The sequence below is a fragment of the Musca domestica genome, unplaced genomic scaffold (assembly GCF_030504385.1).
Source record: "Musca domestica strain aabys unplaced genomic scaffold, Musca_domestica.polishedcontigs.V.1.1 48, whole genome shotgun sequence".
NCBI lineage: Eukaryota > Metazoa > Arthropoda > Insecta > Diptera > Muscidae > Musca > Musca domestica.
Window position 1 is genome coordinate 1,740,451 of NW_026712340.1, and position 16,764 is coordinate 1,757,214.

Below are 16,764 nucleotides of genomic sequence, written 5' to 3' on the forward strand. Positions count from 1 at the left end.
CAACAGAGTACCCGGGCGTTATGCATTACACTCATTCGTAAACAACAGAGTACCCCGAGTCTTTGCTTTCTGCTTATTTTTTATCGGGTATTCCTTTGTAGCCTTCATATTCGTTTCGTTGGGACGTTTTTCATTTTTGTTTCCAACGCTCGCAACGAACAACCAAACCAAACGAAAGCGCGCGCTTCAAGCAGTTCAATTAAAAGAGGGATAAAAACCAATAAAACAACCAGGAAATTGGATAAGAATTGTCTTGATAAGTCTTTTCCACAATCCGAATCCGAACGATGATTAGCAGCATATTCTCCCGACTGACCATACTTACGTTTGGCACCTTGTATCCTGCATATTACTCTTTCAAAACGGTTCGTGCCAAATCTGTTGATGAATATATGAAATGGATGACATATTGGATAGTGTTTGCCATTTTCACAGCGGCTGAAACGTTTACTGATGTGTTCCTGAAATGGTTGCCGTTCTATTATGAATTAAAAATATTGCTAATTTTTTGGCTACTACCATCCATGGGTAATGGAAGCCCAGTAGTTTATCGCAAGTGTTTGCATCCATTTTTGAAGAAACATGAGACACGTATTGATAGAACTTTGCAGGAAGTCAAGCACCGAGGTCAAGATATGGTATTCCATTATGCCAGTGAAGCAGTTATGTTCCTAGGTCGTGCTGTTATGAATGTCGTACAGAAAAATATGCCTCATGGTGTATTATCATTGTTGGCGAATCATGGAATCAATGACAACAGATCAACTATGCAACCAGTAGCAAATTCTACTCTGGTTATTGAGGAACAGCCAATACCAAGTACTTCTTCGGGAGGTCATAAAGTACCAAGTAGACGTAAGTCACCAGGCAGAAGGGCGGCCAGTGAAGCACCAATAAATGAGCAGCAGCACCAGTCATCGCATAACAACAACAATACGAAGGCAAGGAATCGTCGAGCCCGCTCAGTAAAAAATGAATCTGATTTGGACATTAATTTAAACGAAAGTTAAATGGTTTATGTTTCTTTTATTTTATTTATGTTTTGAGAATTTCTATTTTTAAATAAATATTTAATTTTGTTTTGTATACAACTTGTTCTGGCTTCCTCACACTTCGATGGCTTTATTCCTTTGATATTCTGGTAATTTGGTCCATATATAACCGCCTGGCTTTGTGTCGCATTCCATCGAATCAGGCAGGGGAAATGGTGTTGTTCGATCTAAATAGTAATTGCTAGGAGCATGCATAACAAACTCCAGGCAGGACAATTTTCGTGAAAGTTCTTCGTCAGGGCCTAGAAGAATTAAATTTAAAATAATGAGCCACTTTCCGTCAAAAAAAAAACTTCGTTCTAATATATATGTAATGTCTTATAACGAGCGTTCTATAGAGATATGACATTCCATGTGTTTTCCCAACAAAAAATAATTAAGAGGTTTCCTACAAAAAATGTCGGAACCCTCCTGAAATTTCTATTTCATTTTATAGACTTTAATAATAATTTAAAGACTAAGTGATTTCTAAAAATAAGTCATTCTTGATGAAAGTTTCTCCTTTGTTTAGCAATAAAACCCATCCTACTAAAATTTTAATTATTGAGTTAACTTCTTGGTAGCTTACCTATCAAATATGTAGCTGGATCAAAACCATCCTTGGGATCTGGACTTTCTTGTGTGGGTATTAGCCAGGTGAGGAAGGCAGATTTTTCACAATAATTATCGATCAATAAGCCACGTATTTGAGCATAATATACATTATCTTCACTATCCACAAGCGATACAATGTCACCAACTTGCAAATAGGAACCCTATAAACGAAGTGCTTTAATTAGAAATTCACACATTTTTTGACACCAAATACCTTGTGGAAGACACTTTCAACGGAGTGTGTGGTGGCTTGAGCCTGTGGTGTTTTAAATGGTACACGTTTGAAAAGACTTCGTCGATTACGACCCTTAGTCTGTGTCTTTGAATTACTACCGCCAGCGTTAGATTTTTCTCCATTTCCATTTGTTGAATTGCTGTTTGTGGAAATTAACTTGGCCTTAAAACGTGTTGCCCTGGTACTTTTTCTTAGGCGAGAACATTTGTCCTCTATTGTTGATGTCGTTGCAGCTTCCTTCTTCTCTTCCTTTACGTCTTTGTTGGGTTTTTTATTCTTGTCTTGCTCTGCGCTGGTACTATCCACATTTTTGTTTTCATCCGTGGCTTCTTTTTCCTCACGCAATTCACTGCAGGTCAGGCATATTTGTCCATTCTCAACTGTGCGCCACAAAAGCGATTCTGTCGTTTTACAATCGACGCAGGTTGGTGTTACTTTCGGAGGCATTGGAATATGCTTTAATTAATTGTACGAATACAAATTTTATAGACAATTCTGTTGTTTTCCTCGATTTTGTCCAATTTAATCGAAGACCAAAAGAAATCCAAAGATGTTTTGACATTCACATATACACGCAAATGACGAATGGTGTAAGAGGCATAATTACAAAAATATCTATTGTTGACGAATGAGGGAAGTAGACATACGGACGAAAACAGCTGTTTCAGAGATACTTAGTTGCATGCTTAGTTGCTTATGATGTATTGTGCTATTCACTACACGTTGATAGCTCCTATTATAGCTAAATTAATGTTGTTCGTTACATTTTTAATAAACCGATATACCGTTAAAAATTAATTTAAGAAGAGACTAACCTTCAATACCATTAACAGTTTTACAGTTGTCATCGATATGCTTTGGTGAGAATTATGCTTACAGTTGTTTTCTGTCACTCACTACAGATTGCTAACATTTCTGAATTCCATAACCGGAAACAAAATGCCTTTGAAGCAAATGGTGTAACGTATAGGTGTCGGTGAGTGAACTTACAAACTCTACAGAGACCCGAGACTGGACTGGTGGCAGTATTTGACAATGGGGCTTGAAAGCCAGCCAATTAAGTTGGACAATGTGGCAGATATCTTCAAAATGCTAAAATAAGATACTTCCAACCATGGTACAATGAAGAGAAGGTAGGTCAACTTTGAAAAAATTGCAAGTATAGAGGTCTACCTGTTTGGCTTGTAATGTCAGAAATAGTATAAAAACAATAACAAAATCAAACACATTGTTGCATTTATTTTGAATAATTGAAAACCGCGAAAACTGAATGAAAGGTCAACACTTCTTTTCAAAACCAGGTTCTTTATATCTCCAAAGGATTATTTCGCTACAAAAACTCTAGATTTTGTCGATGCATACGATGAAATAAACATTTTGAAAACATCCGAGTTTGAATGTTTTCTGAACAATTTTTTTGTTATTGAAAAGAAAACACATACATAAACAAATAAAGATGACATAATAAGCCAAGAAAATGAAAAAATTGAAATCATATGGTATCATTGCCCTACCTTGATATCATTGTACCATTCTTCCAACCTATACAAAATGTTCGGCCTGCTATTTTTTTTTTTGAGATTTTGTGTCACACTACCTAAAATCAGTAGAAGGCTTTATATTGGGGCTTTATCGAAATTGGGTGTTCTGGGCAGTCTTAAGGTCATGAATGATACGATAGAGAGATATCATGGCATGGCATATTCGGTGATGTATAATATAGAGATGTTTGATAATAACTTGACATTAATATGCCATGCTAAGCTGCTCGTATATCATCACCTTTACATGCCGGAATTTTCAGCCATTCATTAGAACAAAAAAGAAAACACCAATAATTGTAATAATCATTTATAATTTGGATTTTATTTTGTTAATAACTTAAATATGTTTGTTATTGTTGTTTTACTTTTTTATATTATTTGCTTATATTCCTTGTTTTTTATTCTCATTTTTTTTCGTAAGGATCAATTGATCAGTGATTTCTAAGCAAAGTGAAATATAACATTATAATTAATAATATTAAGCAATTTAACAGTTTTTAAGTCGCATTGTTTTAATGTTTACAGGTTGTCCGTTGTTTTTTTTTTTTTTTAATTTTTGATAAATATTATTTTTAAAAAGAAATAAATTAAAAGACAATAAAAAGTTCTCATATGTTTTTGTGTATTGTGGTTTGTAAAAAACTAAAACTAATAAATTATAATAATTAAACAAAACTAAAATCTAATATATTGCATTCAAATAATAAATACACTGGGTTGGAGGATGTTTTTGCTTATAGTTAATAATTGTTTTTTTAAAACTAAATATGCCAATATAAAACCAAAGAAAAATATCATGAAGATGTTTTTTTTTTAAGAAACTTAAATTAAAATAATACAAATAATAATGGTCATTCTTTTTTTCAGATCATTTCAAGTCTTAAATATTAATACAATGAACCTATCAATTAAGATGTACATAAGTATGTAGCTTTGCGTGCATAGGTCATGGTGGGGAATTTGAAAATAAATCGCATTAAAGGAGAAATCTTTCTTGCCATCATTCCACCATTGTCATCACACACATACTTTTGACGCATATTATATCAACAGTTAAATAGACATTTATGTAAGTATGTATTTTTTGTTTAAGGGTTTTTTTTTTTGAATGATCCTTCCTGTTTTGGTTTTTTGTTTTCTTATTGTTCTTTTCTTATCTAATGAGAGAGGTTTGGTTTTGTTATCAAAGATTTTTCCAGCATATAAGGTTTCCAGTATATAAGCCCGGAAAACCTTTGAAATGTTCTTTTTTTAAAAATTCATCTTAAAACTGTGTAATTTTGAATACTAGAAAATCGCCATTATGAGATGAGGTTGTTTATATATGTATGCATGTTTGTATGTTTTGTACACATTGATATCCAAAAAGTTATTCAATATCATGGAAACGTAAAATGGCACGTCCTGGTATCTCAGAACTACACAATTTCTGTATAACTTCGGCGGCCTGTTCACAGGGGAATACCGAATGTGGTGGTGGTTCAATTTTCTTATCGGCCACCATGTGTACCAACTCCTTCAACTGTTCCACAGAGCCGTTGTTAATGGCTATAATTTCTTGTTGATACTCCACGGAGAGACGTGAAAATTTAGGCATTAACTTCTCGGCTACTTCATCGCTGATCAAGACAACACCGCCCTTGTTGAGGCAATGCATTGAACGATGTAGCGAACGTGAGGTGGTGCCAAAGTCAATGACCACATCTACAGTGCCGCCGCAGACATCTTTTGTGCGTTCAATTAATTGTGGTTCGTAGAGGCATTCGTTCCACTGGACAACACTGACACTGGAAATAAAACGAGAAGAAAAAAATGGAAATTAATTGAAAGTTCAAAACGAAGGAATGTGTTGATCAAATAAAACAGTCTTCCAAAAAGATCCAAATAGAAAAAAGACCCGCCATTAAAAAATCCTTATCTGATTGCTTCATGTTTTCCTGTTGAACACGGGATAGAGTTTTGTCTAGGTTACTTTAACTAGAGTGAAGTTCGGCCATATTTTCACATAATATAGCCAATATACGGACCGTTGAGTGGGACCATTTCTGGCCACAGTTGAACAAGATGAAAAGGAAATGGGAGTAGACCAATTGAAATGATTGAGCACTTTATTAGCCGTAGCTTCAGAACACAATTTTCTATGAAATTATCCCCCAGATTTTAAAGCAATTTGACACTTTGTCTTCTCCATGAGTACCGTGATGAGGTATCCTCACAAAGTTGGAAAACTTCAAAGGAACATGTAACATTTACAAGATTAGAAATACTTCACAAATTACAGCTTTTGCAAATTTTGGAGCTTTTACAGTTTCAGGCATGTTCTCCCATAAAATATATGTTAATTGGGGTCACAAGGAGGTAGTAAACGTCCTTGCCATAATTTTATCCAGTCTATTTTTTTGCTGGTGGATATAAAAGACTGTTCGAGACTTTTCTCTACTTACTTTTCAATTTCGGTAGCCAAACGAAAGCCCTCATCACGTAAGCTAGCCACAGTGATGTCAATATGTTTATCTGCCCCAGTCGTGGCATAATGATGTGATGCTATGCGTACAGCCCACAATGCCAAACCGCCAGTGCCGACAATCAATAGTTTACATTTTTTGTCTGCATCTTCAGGGGCACGTTTCTTCAGCATTTCCCTGACAACTTCTTCCGCTTTGAAGACAGCATTCATGGCCAAGAGGGCGCCTGTTGGCAACATGGCGGCCACACAAATGGGCAAACTATCCGGTATGGGTACAATGTATTTCAAATCAGGAACAACCAATAGTTCAGCATAGCCAGCTGGTGCCTCATCAAATGGATAGACAATGACACGTTGTCCAATGCGCAGACCACAATTGTTGCTATCATTTATGGCACTGCCCAGCGATTCGATGACACCGGCTACCTCGAAGCCGGGGAAAAATGAACCTTCCCGTATGCCAGCATGAGCCGGTGACGTTTGTGACGGACAATAATCACTTAAGTCTGAGGACACGGATGACATGCTAGTTATGGATGCTGAACGATCACGACGACGATAACAGGCACCGGCACAGACGATTTTGATGCGTGCCCCCGTCGGGGGTGTATCTTCGATGGGTACAAAGAAATTGAAGACACAATTTCTGACCTGAGGTCCAGGCGATTCAATTGACACTTGACGGCAGAGTTTGTTCATGTTGTATGGTGTGCTGCTATCGCTGGGTGATGAAGAAATGGGACTATCGATACCCGAGTAGGTTGCGCTTGTTGTGGCCAAGGGAGCTGTAGCTCTGTAATGAAGAAAAAGAGGGGGCAAAATTAGTAAAATTTATAAATTAATTATGAAATTAAGATACGATTTTAAAAATGGTTGCCATAACAACAATCGTGGAGTTTCATAAAATAGTTTTTATTGTCATAAAATTGTGGGTATTGCGGATTTTTTTTTTAATTGTGGATTATTACATGGATTTTTAAGCTTTCTATGGATTTTGTTTCTATGGATCTATCTGATCAACAATAGGAAATCATAGGATTTATTAAAAACCCCAAATTGGAAATACGCAATTATTTGTGATGCTGCGCAATATTCCCAATTGCCATTGCCAAAACATTGTTGTTATTTATTTTCATGTTAGGAATTTTGATATATTTACTTTATGCCTCACTTTCTTTTTCATTCGGTACTCTTCTATAGATAATTTTGTTTATCTTTGAGATTTTTTTTTCAAACAGAAGAACAATTGTTCTATAAATATTTAAACTAGATAAGGGACAATTCAAAGTTTATGACTCGAAATGCTACTTGAGAAACCCCACTTGATTTGGTTATCAGAAAAATAGAATTGTTATCACGTTTCATATTTATGACCGATCATACATGTTGGCCATGTGCGGACGAAAGTGTTTTTTTTTGTGATAATTAGATTTAGATATTCTCAACAAGTGTTTTCCTCATTGTGGCACTTAAGTTGTGCTACGACGAACTTCCTTTTTATTACAATTTAAAAATAAATTATTTCAAAGAATATTCTTTTAATATTTATGGGATGTCAATTGGGGTGAACAACAAGTGACGATATTCCCATCAGCCATTTACTGATTGACCGGCTGTTGTTGTTTACTTAAACTTTGCGCGCATGCGTAATTAATTAATACCCAATATGTTGTTGTTTATCTGAACATGAATTCCATTCGTTTTAATGAAAACAACAACAAAAAAATAAAAACAAATAATAATGGTAAACAAAGTATAGTTCTGTCTAGAATTTTTAATTGACTGAGAGAATACAAGTTGCCTGGCAAAAAAAATCGAAAAAAAAACTATTGATTCTTTTGTTTGTCACTCAGCAAAAACTATTCAACAATTGAATCAATATTTATGAAGGAATTATACAAAAGACAAATACGACAATTGAAATTATTATTATTTTTTTTTGTTAAAAAATGAAAGTCATTTTGAAATCAATAGCAACAGATGTTGCCTGAAACTGTGTGAAATTCTGATCGATTTTTTTAATAATGACAGAAATATCTAAGGATTGAATTGTTTAAGTTTTTAAACGAATTGTTGTATTTATTAAACCTTGGACTTTGTTTTTTGTCTATTATAGCAGCAAAGAGGGTTAACTATTTTCATAATTCTATAATGCCCGTACTCTATATACCTACTTCGAAATAGTTTACATGTGTAATAGATTACAAAATTAAAAACAAATTATTTAATCGTCTCAAGTTGTCTAGTCATTTTTCTGTGTTTGTATACTCCATTAGATAATTTTAATTGTTGGGCAATTGCAGACATATCTATTTACAAAAAAAAAGAGTTTTGATAAATATTAAGGCATAGTAGAAGAATACCTGAGAACATTGATATGTCAAAAATTTTAAACGATTTTTCAAAAATAAGTAGATTTTTATATGTTTTCTTATATATATTTGTTTCAACATTCACATGCCTTCGGAGCGTAGTATAACTTTTATGCAATACGATGTACAGGGTGAGATAAAAAAACTGCTCTTTCTTAAATTTTATTGAATGAAAGCAAAAAAGGTCGGAAATGGCATCAAATTTTAGAATAAGTTTAGATTTGTTCGAATTGGTCACCTTTGGCACGAATGAAACCGTCACACGCTGCCCGATTGTTGCTCTACTGTATTTTGACCCATTCCCGGTGAAGCGCTTGCTTTGTGTGATCGACACTTTGGTATTTTTTCAGTGCCAAACTTGCTTTCCAAAATACTCCAGACACAATAGTCCAACGGATTGGTATCCGGAGATTCTGGTGGCCATTGTGCGCTGTAAATGAAGCGAGAAACCTCATTTTGTGACCATTCTTGGATGGTGCGTGCTGAGTGCGAAGGTGCTGAGTCCTGTTGGAATGTCGAAAGTCTGCGGCCGAAATGTTTGCATACCCAAGGTTTTAATACACCCTCAAGAATATTTTCGCGATAATATTCGACATTTATTCTGATGCCACGGTCGATTAATACGAGTGGAGAGCGACCATCGGCTGTTATGGCGGGCCACACCATCACCATGGCCGGCGCTTGAGTTCTGGTGGCCAACCGAAGGTGGGCATTTTCAACTGACCTCTTTGGCAAGTAAACACGATCATTTTGTTTGTTTACAAACTGTTATACAACGAATGTTTTCCCATCGGACAAATTCGGCAGTTCACCCCTTTCGGCCAAGCGAAGCAACTCTTTAGCTTTTTTGAGTCGGTTTTTTCTGTTGCGGTGTAAGTTCTTGCACTTTTTGGAATTTCAATGGCTTTACCCCGAGCTAATATTTCAATGTTTGGCGAATATTTTGGAAATATTGCGATATGTTCCGCGAATAACTTTTTTTCTGGAAAATTCTCACCAAAATACTTTTATGCGCTTGTAAACAATATAATGAGCTGTCACTGGAATAATTTCAAAAAGCTGTCGGATGAGTGACAGCAGTCTGAAGTTGGTTGCAGTTTTTTCATCTCATCCTGTATATGTAACACTATACATAGAAGTTTTCCTTTGCAGTTTTATACATAAGAAACATATGTAGGGTACCGTGTATGCCTGCCTTCTCTAATGTATTTTATTTTTTTTTCTCCCTCTCTCTTTTACACTGTTCGTGATATCCAATATGTCAAAGTTTTTAATGCCGCAATACTTCCATTTTGGCAAATTTAAGTTAATTCGTCTCAGGCGGTGCATCAAATGCATGCATGATTAGAATCTAATGAATTCATTTTCTACGTGTGAATCAGCGTCATAAAATTGTTTTTTTTTTTTTTTTTTGTAGTAATTTGCTAACAATTGCATTTTGGCATTGTAATTAGTTTCACTTCCACCACTCAAATGCTAACAAACAATGACGGCTTATTCTAATTTATTTAGCCATTTGTTGAAGTAGTCAGTTATTTGATAATTACAGAATGTTTATGGGCTATAATTACACAATGAAAGGTAGTAATTATTTGTATCTTGGTAGGCATGTCATTGGGAAAATTTTAAAAAATATAATAATATATAAATAATTTTTAATAATTTAAATTGATTTAAAAGACTGAAATTTGATGTGGTTCTTGAAGCCTTTTAAAAAATGTTAAAGATATTTATATCAAACAATATAACATTTTCAAAGTCCAAACCATTTCCAGCTAGAAATTACAGATTCTACCATCCATGCATCCCAAATAAATGACAATTCTCGTAATTGCTGTTATTCCTATTGACATAACCCAATGATTTCACAAACAAAAAAAAAAATATTCATATAATCAAGTGTTCATATTTCATTTTATGCCAAGGTTGAAATAATTATTTTGCCATGAAAATATCACACAAAAAACCTCTCCCCTCCTTTACTTTTACAATATTTTCTTTAAATACCCAAACAAAAAATTCTAGCTTTCAAAGTGTGCATGTATGTCTGTAATGGCTTCTCAATATTCTAATCAATGTAAGGTCGCCGCTCATACACCGATATGACTCAATGTTGGGAAAGGTCTAGATAACATAGAAGTGCCACAACACTGAGTAGAACACATTTAGATATTTTACGATAATTGAGTGAATGTTTTTTTTTTTTTTGAAAAGGTTGTTGCGTGCAATCGAGGTTGCAATATGCGCATACACATAGATATTTTCATATGTTTTTAAATAAATAAATTAATTTGGAAGAAATTTGGGAGAAGGCAACTCTGTAGTAGATTTATTGTGTCAAATAGATTTATAAAGCCTGCAACATTTGGTTTCGTTTATTTAAGATTCATTATGAAAAAAATATATATTCAAGAACCTGTTTTATATACACAAATCTGCGATGGGAAACTACTTTATATGCAGTTAAATTTCAGAGCAAATGCAACATAACTAGATGGTATGAAAACGTAAATAAAAATCATGGTAGAGGAATACAGGTAGATGCATCAAAGCTTGGGAACATTGACATGTCAACATTTTTAAAATGTTTTTCCAAATTTAAGAAGATTTTTTTGTGTTTTCTTATACGACGCCAATCGAAGGTTGTTTTTTTTATCACTCAATATTTCAAATTCCAAGTTTGGTTTGACAGTTTAATGTCCCAGCAGCTGTGTCGATACGACTAACTTTTATGCTTCTACTATGATATAGATACAATATTACTCCTTTCTGTTGATTGTTCTGTTAGATTTTTCTTTTTTAAATTTGACAATACTTTATATTTTTATAATGTATAATGTGCATGGTAGAAGAATACAGGTAGTCGCATCGATACAGCTGCTGGGACAATGAACTGTCAAAACAATTTTGGATTTGAAAATTTTGAATGAAAAATTATTCAAATTTTTAAAAATTCTTAAAAAAGGTATATCATAACAACCACCGATTGGCGTCATGTAGGAAAACTTTCACAAATCTATTTATTTTTGAAGAAACTTTTCCAAATTTTGACATTTAAGAGCCCTCAAGCTTTGATGCTTTTACCTGTATTCTTCTGCCATGATAATGTGCATCATCATGTAATTACAGTGTGTTTACATTAGGCACTTTTACCGTGTTTATCTTTTTAAGACTTGACGTATATGCAATGGAAATTACAATTTAAATCCACCGGGTTTACTAAATCAGGTAAACAGTAAATCTACAATTATTGAGAGCACGTTTAGACTACTAAATCCACTCGATTTCAAATGTCATTTGCATAGCGTATACGTCACGTAAATCGGATTAATAAACGCACTGGACATTATTTGACGTATACGCTACACTTGAGATCGAATGGATATCGTAAATCTTAACGTATTTTTAGCTAAATAATATAGTCAATTTCACTTAAATAATAATTCACTTTACTTAAATTAAATTGTTTTGTTGTTGTTTAAAAATCAAAACCCTACCTTGGCTCAATGAAATGTTGTGTGCAAATTTCAGCCGGCATTTTGTTGCAGACTTTTTTTTTAAAACCTTTTGTTTTATAATTGTTTTTTAAATTCTTTCATGAAATTGGTAATGCAAAGTATTTCTTTTACACAAAAACTTGTTTTGGCAAATTTTTCTTTGTTTAATTTTGTCAGAAAATCGTATAATTTTTTTTCTGCTCTTTTCTTTTTCAATGAAAACTTTCTTTGTGTTAAAAAAAAATTTGGTATTTTTTATTAATAATTCACTTTTTTCCTTTTTTGGAAATAAGAACTTGTTTTCTTTTCTCCTTTATAGCTTGCTTTCACGGTTTGGTAGCTGTAATACAACTAAGCGTTTGGGCTTCATAACATGGGTCTTTTGTTTTAGTTTTCTCCACAGCTAAAACTTGTTTGACTCACACAAACGCACACGCTCACATTTCCTCGTGAAAACGTTCACACAGATTCGAGCATAGAAAATACTCGATTTAATGACATAAACAAATAACAATCTCTCTCTCTCTCTCTCTATGTCAATGCTACGCAAGCTTAGAGTGAGTGCTTATTGTTCAGACGACTCAGCAATTGAGTGGAGAATACAATAAGAAAACAATAATCAAATACTCAATGATGCTTCTTCTTCAGCCAAGAAACGCGTTGGGCGTTTTAAAAACAAAACAAAGTCGTAAACAAACCATGTGTTTTGTTTTAAAAGATAAATATACAAACATCTTTACATACATACACATGTATATCTTATATATTTACATGAATTTTACATAATACGTTTGTACCTACACTCACAAAAATATTGTCATTTCACATGCAATTGACGGATAGTGTGAGAGATTCATCTCAATAGTATGTCTTGTAATGCTCTTGAATTGTCATTGCCAGCAGTACTGGGTAAACGGCCATATATATACAATTCATAATTAATAACCGGAAAACTTATAATTGTCTACATGCGTATTTAATGTGAAAATAATTGTATTCATTATTCTCACAATAAGGAAGACTAAGAAGACTAGCTGTGACTGGCGTCGTATTTTAATGGACATATTAGAGTGTCCTAAAAAACAAGAAAGAATGGTTTAATCGGGACATTGTTGTCATTTGTTTTCATGGTAGAAGAATAAAGGTAGTCGCATCGACACAGCTATTGGGACAATGAACTGTCAAACCAATTTTAGAATTGAAATTTTCAACTGAAAAAATTATTCAAATTTGTAAAAAATGCATATTAAAACAACCTCCGATTGGCGTCGTATAGGAGAACATATACAAAGTCACTTATTTTTGAAAAAAAAAAAAAAAAAAAAAAAAACATTAACAAAATTTGACATATCAATTTATCCAAGCGTTTCTGCATCTACCTGTATTCTTCTACCATGTTTGCTTTTTGTGAAAGGTTTACACAACACAAATTGTATTAATTCAGAGTTGTATTTTATTACAGTAAGGAATGTCAAGCTTTTTTCGAAGGCTTATAATTGTTGACATTAAAAATTATTAAACAATGCAATCTAAATTTCTTAGAGACCCAAGAAAAATAATTTTTAAATTTTGCATACATAATATTTTTTGGAACTCTTTGAAAGAGTAAAGCTGGGAATACATAAAGCGCTTATTTGGCTGGCTTCTTCGGAAATGAACAAAGGAGCCTAGGGCCAAAATCGAACTAGGTCAACCTAAAACTCCTTTGTTCATCTACGAAGAAGCCAGCCGATGACTTAAGCCAGCCAAATAAGCGCTTTATGTATTTCCAGCCTAATATCAGCTGTCTTGTCTTTCGTTAAAGTAGGGAAATGGTACAAATAATTAGAAATAAATATCCTAAATTGTCAAAAATTATACGAAGAGACCATAATCAATGTAATCGACAATCTAAAGGCTCTTTCACACGATATGTTTTTATTTTTTCCATGCATGCAGCCATAAAACTGTATACGAATAATATAAAACTATTCGAGAATTCAAGATGCGAATATCTTTATTTTAGACCATCAGCGTGGAAAGAATTCTTCAGAAGATACTAAAAATCATAATCCTGATGGTTATTTTTAGCCTTAGATCTCGGTGCGGTGGTCTAAATAGTAACACATTTTCACTGGATTTCAGTTTTGACAACATTTTAAATTTTTTTTTCAAAAATAAGTAGGCTTTTATAAGTTTTCTTATACGACACCAATCGGAGGTTGTTATGATATGCGTTTTCAACAGTTTTTACAAATTTGAATATTTTTTCATTCAAAACTTTGAATGAAAAATTATTTAAATTTATAAACATTGTTGAAAAACACGAATTATAATAACCTCCGAATGACGTCGTATAAGAAAACATATAAAAATTTACTTATATTTAAAAAAAAAACATTTAAAATTTTTTGACATATCAATGCTCCCAAGCGTTGATGCATCTACCTGTATTCTTCTGCCATGGATGCAACTATCTGTATTCTTCTAAAATGGTTAATATGCTACATTGCTTGCAAATGTTGGTTCATGTTTGAGACATGAGTTGTGCCTGGTTACCCTAAAGTTTGTAACAATTGTTACAAATTGTTACTGGAAGTCGTTACCCGGAAGTTCTGCAAAAGAGAGCGGTTGGAGAGAGAAATTTTGACAGTTCATTCAGTGAGAGTTGGCAAATTCTTGCTGGACAAATTTCTTCTTGCAATCACTTGCAACTCTGTTTCTTTTAATTCATCGATATTCAATCAGATGTTTTCTATTGTTTGTTTATTTCTTTTTCTACTTTTAATTTGAATATTTATTTTTTTTTTGGAATTAGCAAGGCTAATTGTTTTTGGAGAACAACTATACAAAATGTGAAAAACGCAAATATTAATATGCTATAAGAAAATAAAAAAAAACTATTTCCAGAATTTTTAGACAAACGCCATTAGCAACACGTTTAAAGGATTCCGAGGAACTCATCAAACCTATGTTTTATTGCTCATATTTTTATTTTATTTCTTTTAATTCTTTTAATGAGGGACAAATTGGTTTGTTTTGACAAATCAGCTGATTAGTTGCAAGCTTCTGCAGGAATGCCATCTGTTTACTTTTCGCAATTTCCTTGCAAAAGAGAATAATACTCTCTCAGAAAGTTGTTTCTGGACAATTCCTGCAGGAAAAGTAACCAGACACACCTGTGAATGGTTAGAATCACGATATAATAATGCAGGTAGTCACATCGACACAGCTGTTGGTACTATAAACTGTCAAAGCAATTTTAGAATGGAAAATTCGGCAGGATTCTAGGTTGGACTCAAAATTAATTTGTTTCTAATTCTTAAGATCTGAACCATAGATCTATAAAAAATACCTCGACTGTTATGTCAATTCCTGGTTAGAAATTTCACAAGTTTATGAAAATAATTTTATATTTTTTCTAACAACATCTTATTTTTATTGAAAAATAATATTTGTTCGGGCACTTAGAACAATTTTTATTTTTAAGGTTAAATTCAATTTGTTGTTAATAGATATTATAAATATTATTGAATGTCGACAATTATGATGATGGATTTGTTTTTTTTCCTCGCTATTCAAATACAATGTTTACACGTGCTTGAATTAGAAAAACAAAACACACACAACAACACTTGAGCTTAAATTATAAACAATTTTGCTGTTGTTATTCCTTTGTTTCTACTTTTAATTATAAACAATTGAAATAACCCACAACAAGTCGCTGGTAATGAGAGACAGACGTTGACAACAGTTCGATCTATTGATAAATTGGATAAAAATAAATATTATATTTTTATATGTCATACATACAACAAGTTGCTCATGCGAGGTTCGTATGTGTATACATTTGTGCTATTGATGCTGGAAAGAGGCTATGGAATATTACGGTAATGGGAAATAGAAAAACAGGGCAATACATAATATAAATTTAAAAAATAAAAAAATCTTTTATTAAAATGCCTATTTTCATGTTTTAAATTTACATGGATTATGCACCCACGAAAAAAGCCTACGTGCCACACAGAAGAATTTCGTTTTCTCAACCTTATGTGAACTAAATTTTTTTCTTGAGAGTTATCAACAAAATGTGTAATAAAATGTTTATATTTGTCACATTCAACATCCCAATGCCATTTCTACATCATAACTTAGAAATTTTGTTTACCGGCATAGGCTCATTTCAATGAAGCTAATCCATTTGTTTACCTTTTTCGAATTTGCAATATCGTTGTTGTTGAAAAAAAAAACATGGAAATTATGACGAAAACAAACAAAAAATTATGTGAAAACATTAAATTAAATATAAAACCAAAACAAAACTGTATACAACAACAAAAACACAATCCAAACAAAACGAAAAAAATTTGAAAAGAACTGCGTATATAATCTGAACCGCAAGCACAGTGGGGGAAATAGTTGCTCTAAATAAATATGAAAGACATGATAGAAGAATACATGTAGATACATCAACGCTTGGGAACATTGATATCATGGTAGAAGAATACAGCTAGTCGCATCGACACAGCTGCTGGGACAATGAACTGTCAAACTAAATTTGAAATTGAAAATTTTGAATGAAAAGTTATTCAAATTCGTAAAAATTGTTGTTTGAAAACGAATATCATAAGAATCTCCGATTGGTATCGTATAAGAAAACATGTCAAAATCTACTTATTTTTGAAAAAGCATTTCAAAATTTTTGACATTTCAATGTTCCCAAGCGTTGATGCATCTACCTGTATTTTTCTACCATGATTGATATGTCAAATTTTTTAAAATGTTATGTCAAAAATAAGTAGATTTTTATATGTTTTCTTATACGACGCAAACCGGGGGTTGTTATGACATGCATTTTTCAACAATTTTTACAAATTTCAATAATTTTTCATTCAAAATTTTCAATTTCAAAATCGGGTTGACAGTTCATTGTCCCAGCAACTGTGTCGATGCGACTACCTGTATTCTTCTACCATGATGGAAGAACAGTCTCACAATAGGTTTACATATATGGGAAATCTAGC

General features: G+C 33.0%; 3 protein-coding genes across 6 annotated transcripts in view; 1 reads left to right on the top strand and 2 right to left on the bottom strand.

The window, feature by feature from the left end:
• Positions 1–18: 18 nt before the first annotated feature.
• LOC101898924 (receptor expression-enhancing protein 1-like) lies at positions 19–1,052 on the top strand. Its single transcript, XM_059127869.1, has one exon. It carries the CDS (start codon positions 288–290, stop codon positions 1,008–1,010), a length of 723 nt encoding a protein of 240 aa, XP_058983852.1. The 5' UTR covers positions 19–287; the 3' UTR covers positions 1,011–1,052.
• On the bottom strand, positions 1,007–2,492 carry LOC101899100 (GATA zinc finger domain-containing protein 1). The gene is made up of 3 exons (XM_005176000.4): positions 1,861–2,492; positions 1,621–1,807; positions 1,007–1,294 (listed from the first exon to the last, which is right to left on the bottom strand). Exons 1-3 carry the CDS (start codon positions 2,326–2,328, stop codon positions 1,107–1,109), a joined length of 843 nt encoding a protein of 280 aa, XP_005176057.1. The 5' UTR covers positions 2,329–2,492; the 3' UTR covers positions 1,007–1,106.
• Positions 2,493–4,631: 2,139 nt separating this feature from the next.
• LOC101896043 (uncharacterized) overlaps positions 4,632–16,764 on the bottom strand; it is a 37,071-nt gene continuing 24,938 nt past the window's right edge. For 3 of the 4 annotated variants that reach the window (XM_005175984.4, XM_059127813.1, XM_005175983.4), the window contains 2 exons: positions 5,870–6,685; positions 4,632–5,212 (listed from right to left, as the gene is read on the bottom strand). In XM_005175984.4, coding sequence (XP_005176041.1) covers positions 4,795–5,212; positions 5,870–6,591 — 1,140 coding nt within the window. In that variant the 5' untranslated portion in view covers positions 6,592–6,685 and the 3' untranslated portion in view covers positions 4,632–4,794. Of the gene's footprint in view, positions 5,213–5,869; positions 6,686–11,761; positions 12,064–16,764 lie in introns of those variants that run through there. The other variant, XM_005175982.4, reaches the window with a different exon arrangement.

What these genes read in the sequence shown, in the direction of transcription:
- LOC101898924 (XM_059127869.1), top strand. Translation starts at nt 288, where the DNA reads ATGATTAGCAGCATATTCTCCCGACTGACCATACTTACGTTTGGCACC.
- LOC101899100 (XM_005176000.4), bottom strand. Translation starts at nt 2,328, where the DNA reads ATGCCTCCGAAAGTAACACCAACCTGCGTCGATTGTAAAACGACAGAA. An exon ending in TTGAAAGTGTCTTCCACAAG is followed by an intron (nt 1,808 to 1,860) that starts GTATTTGGTGTC and finishes CTTCGTTTATAG; the next exon opens with GGTTCCTATTTGCAAGTTGG. An exon ending in TCCAGCTACATATTTGATAG is followed by an intron (nt 1,295 to 1,620) that starts GTAAGCTACCAA and finishes TAATTCTTCTAG; the next exon opens with GCCCTGACGAAGAACTTTCA.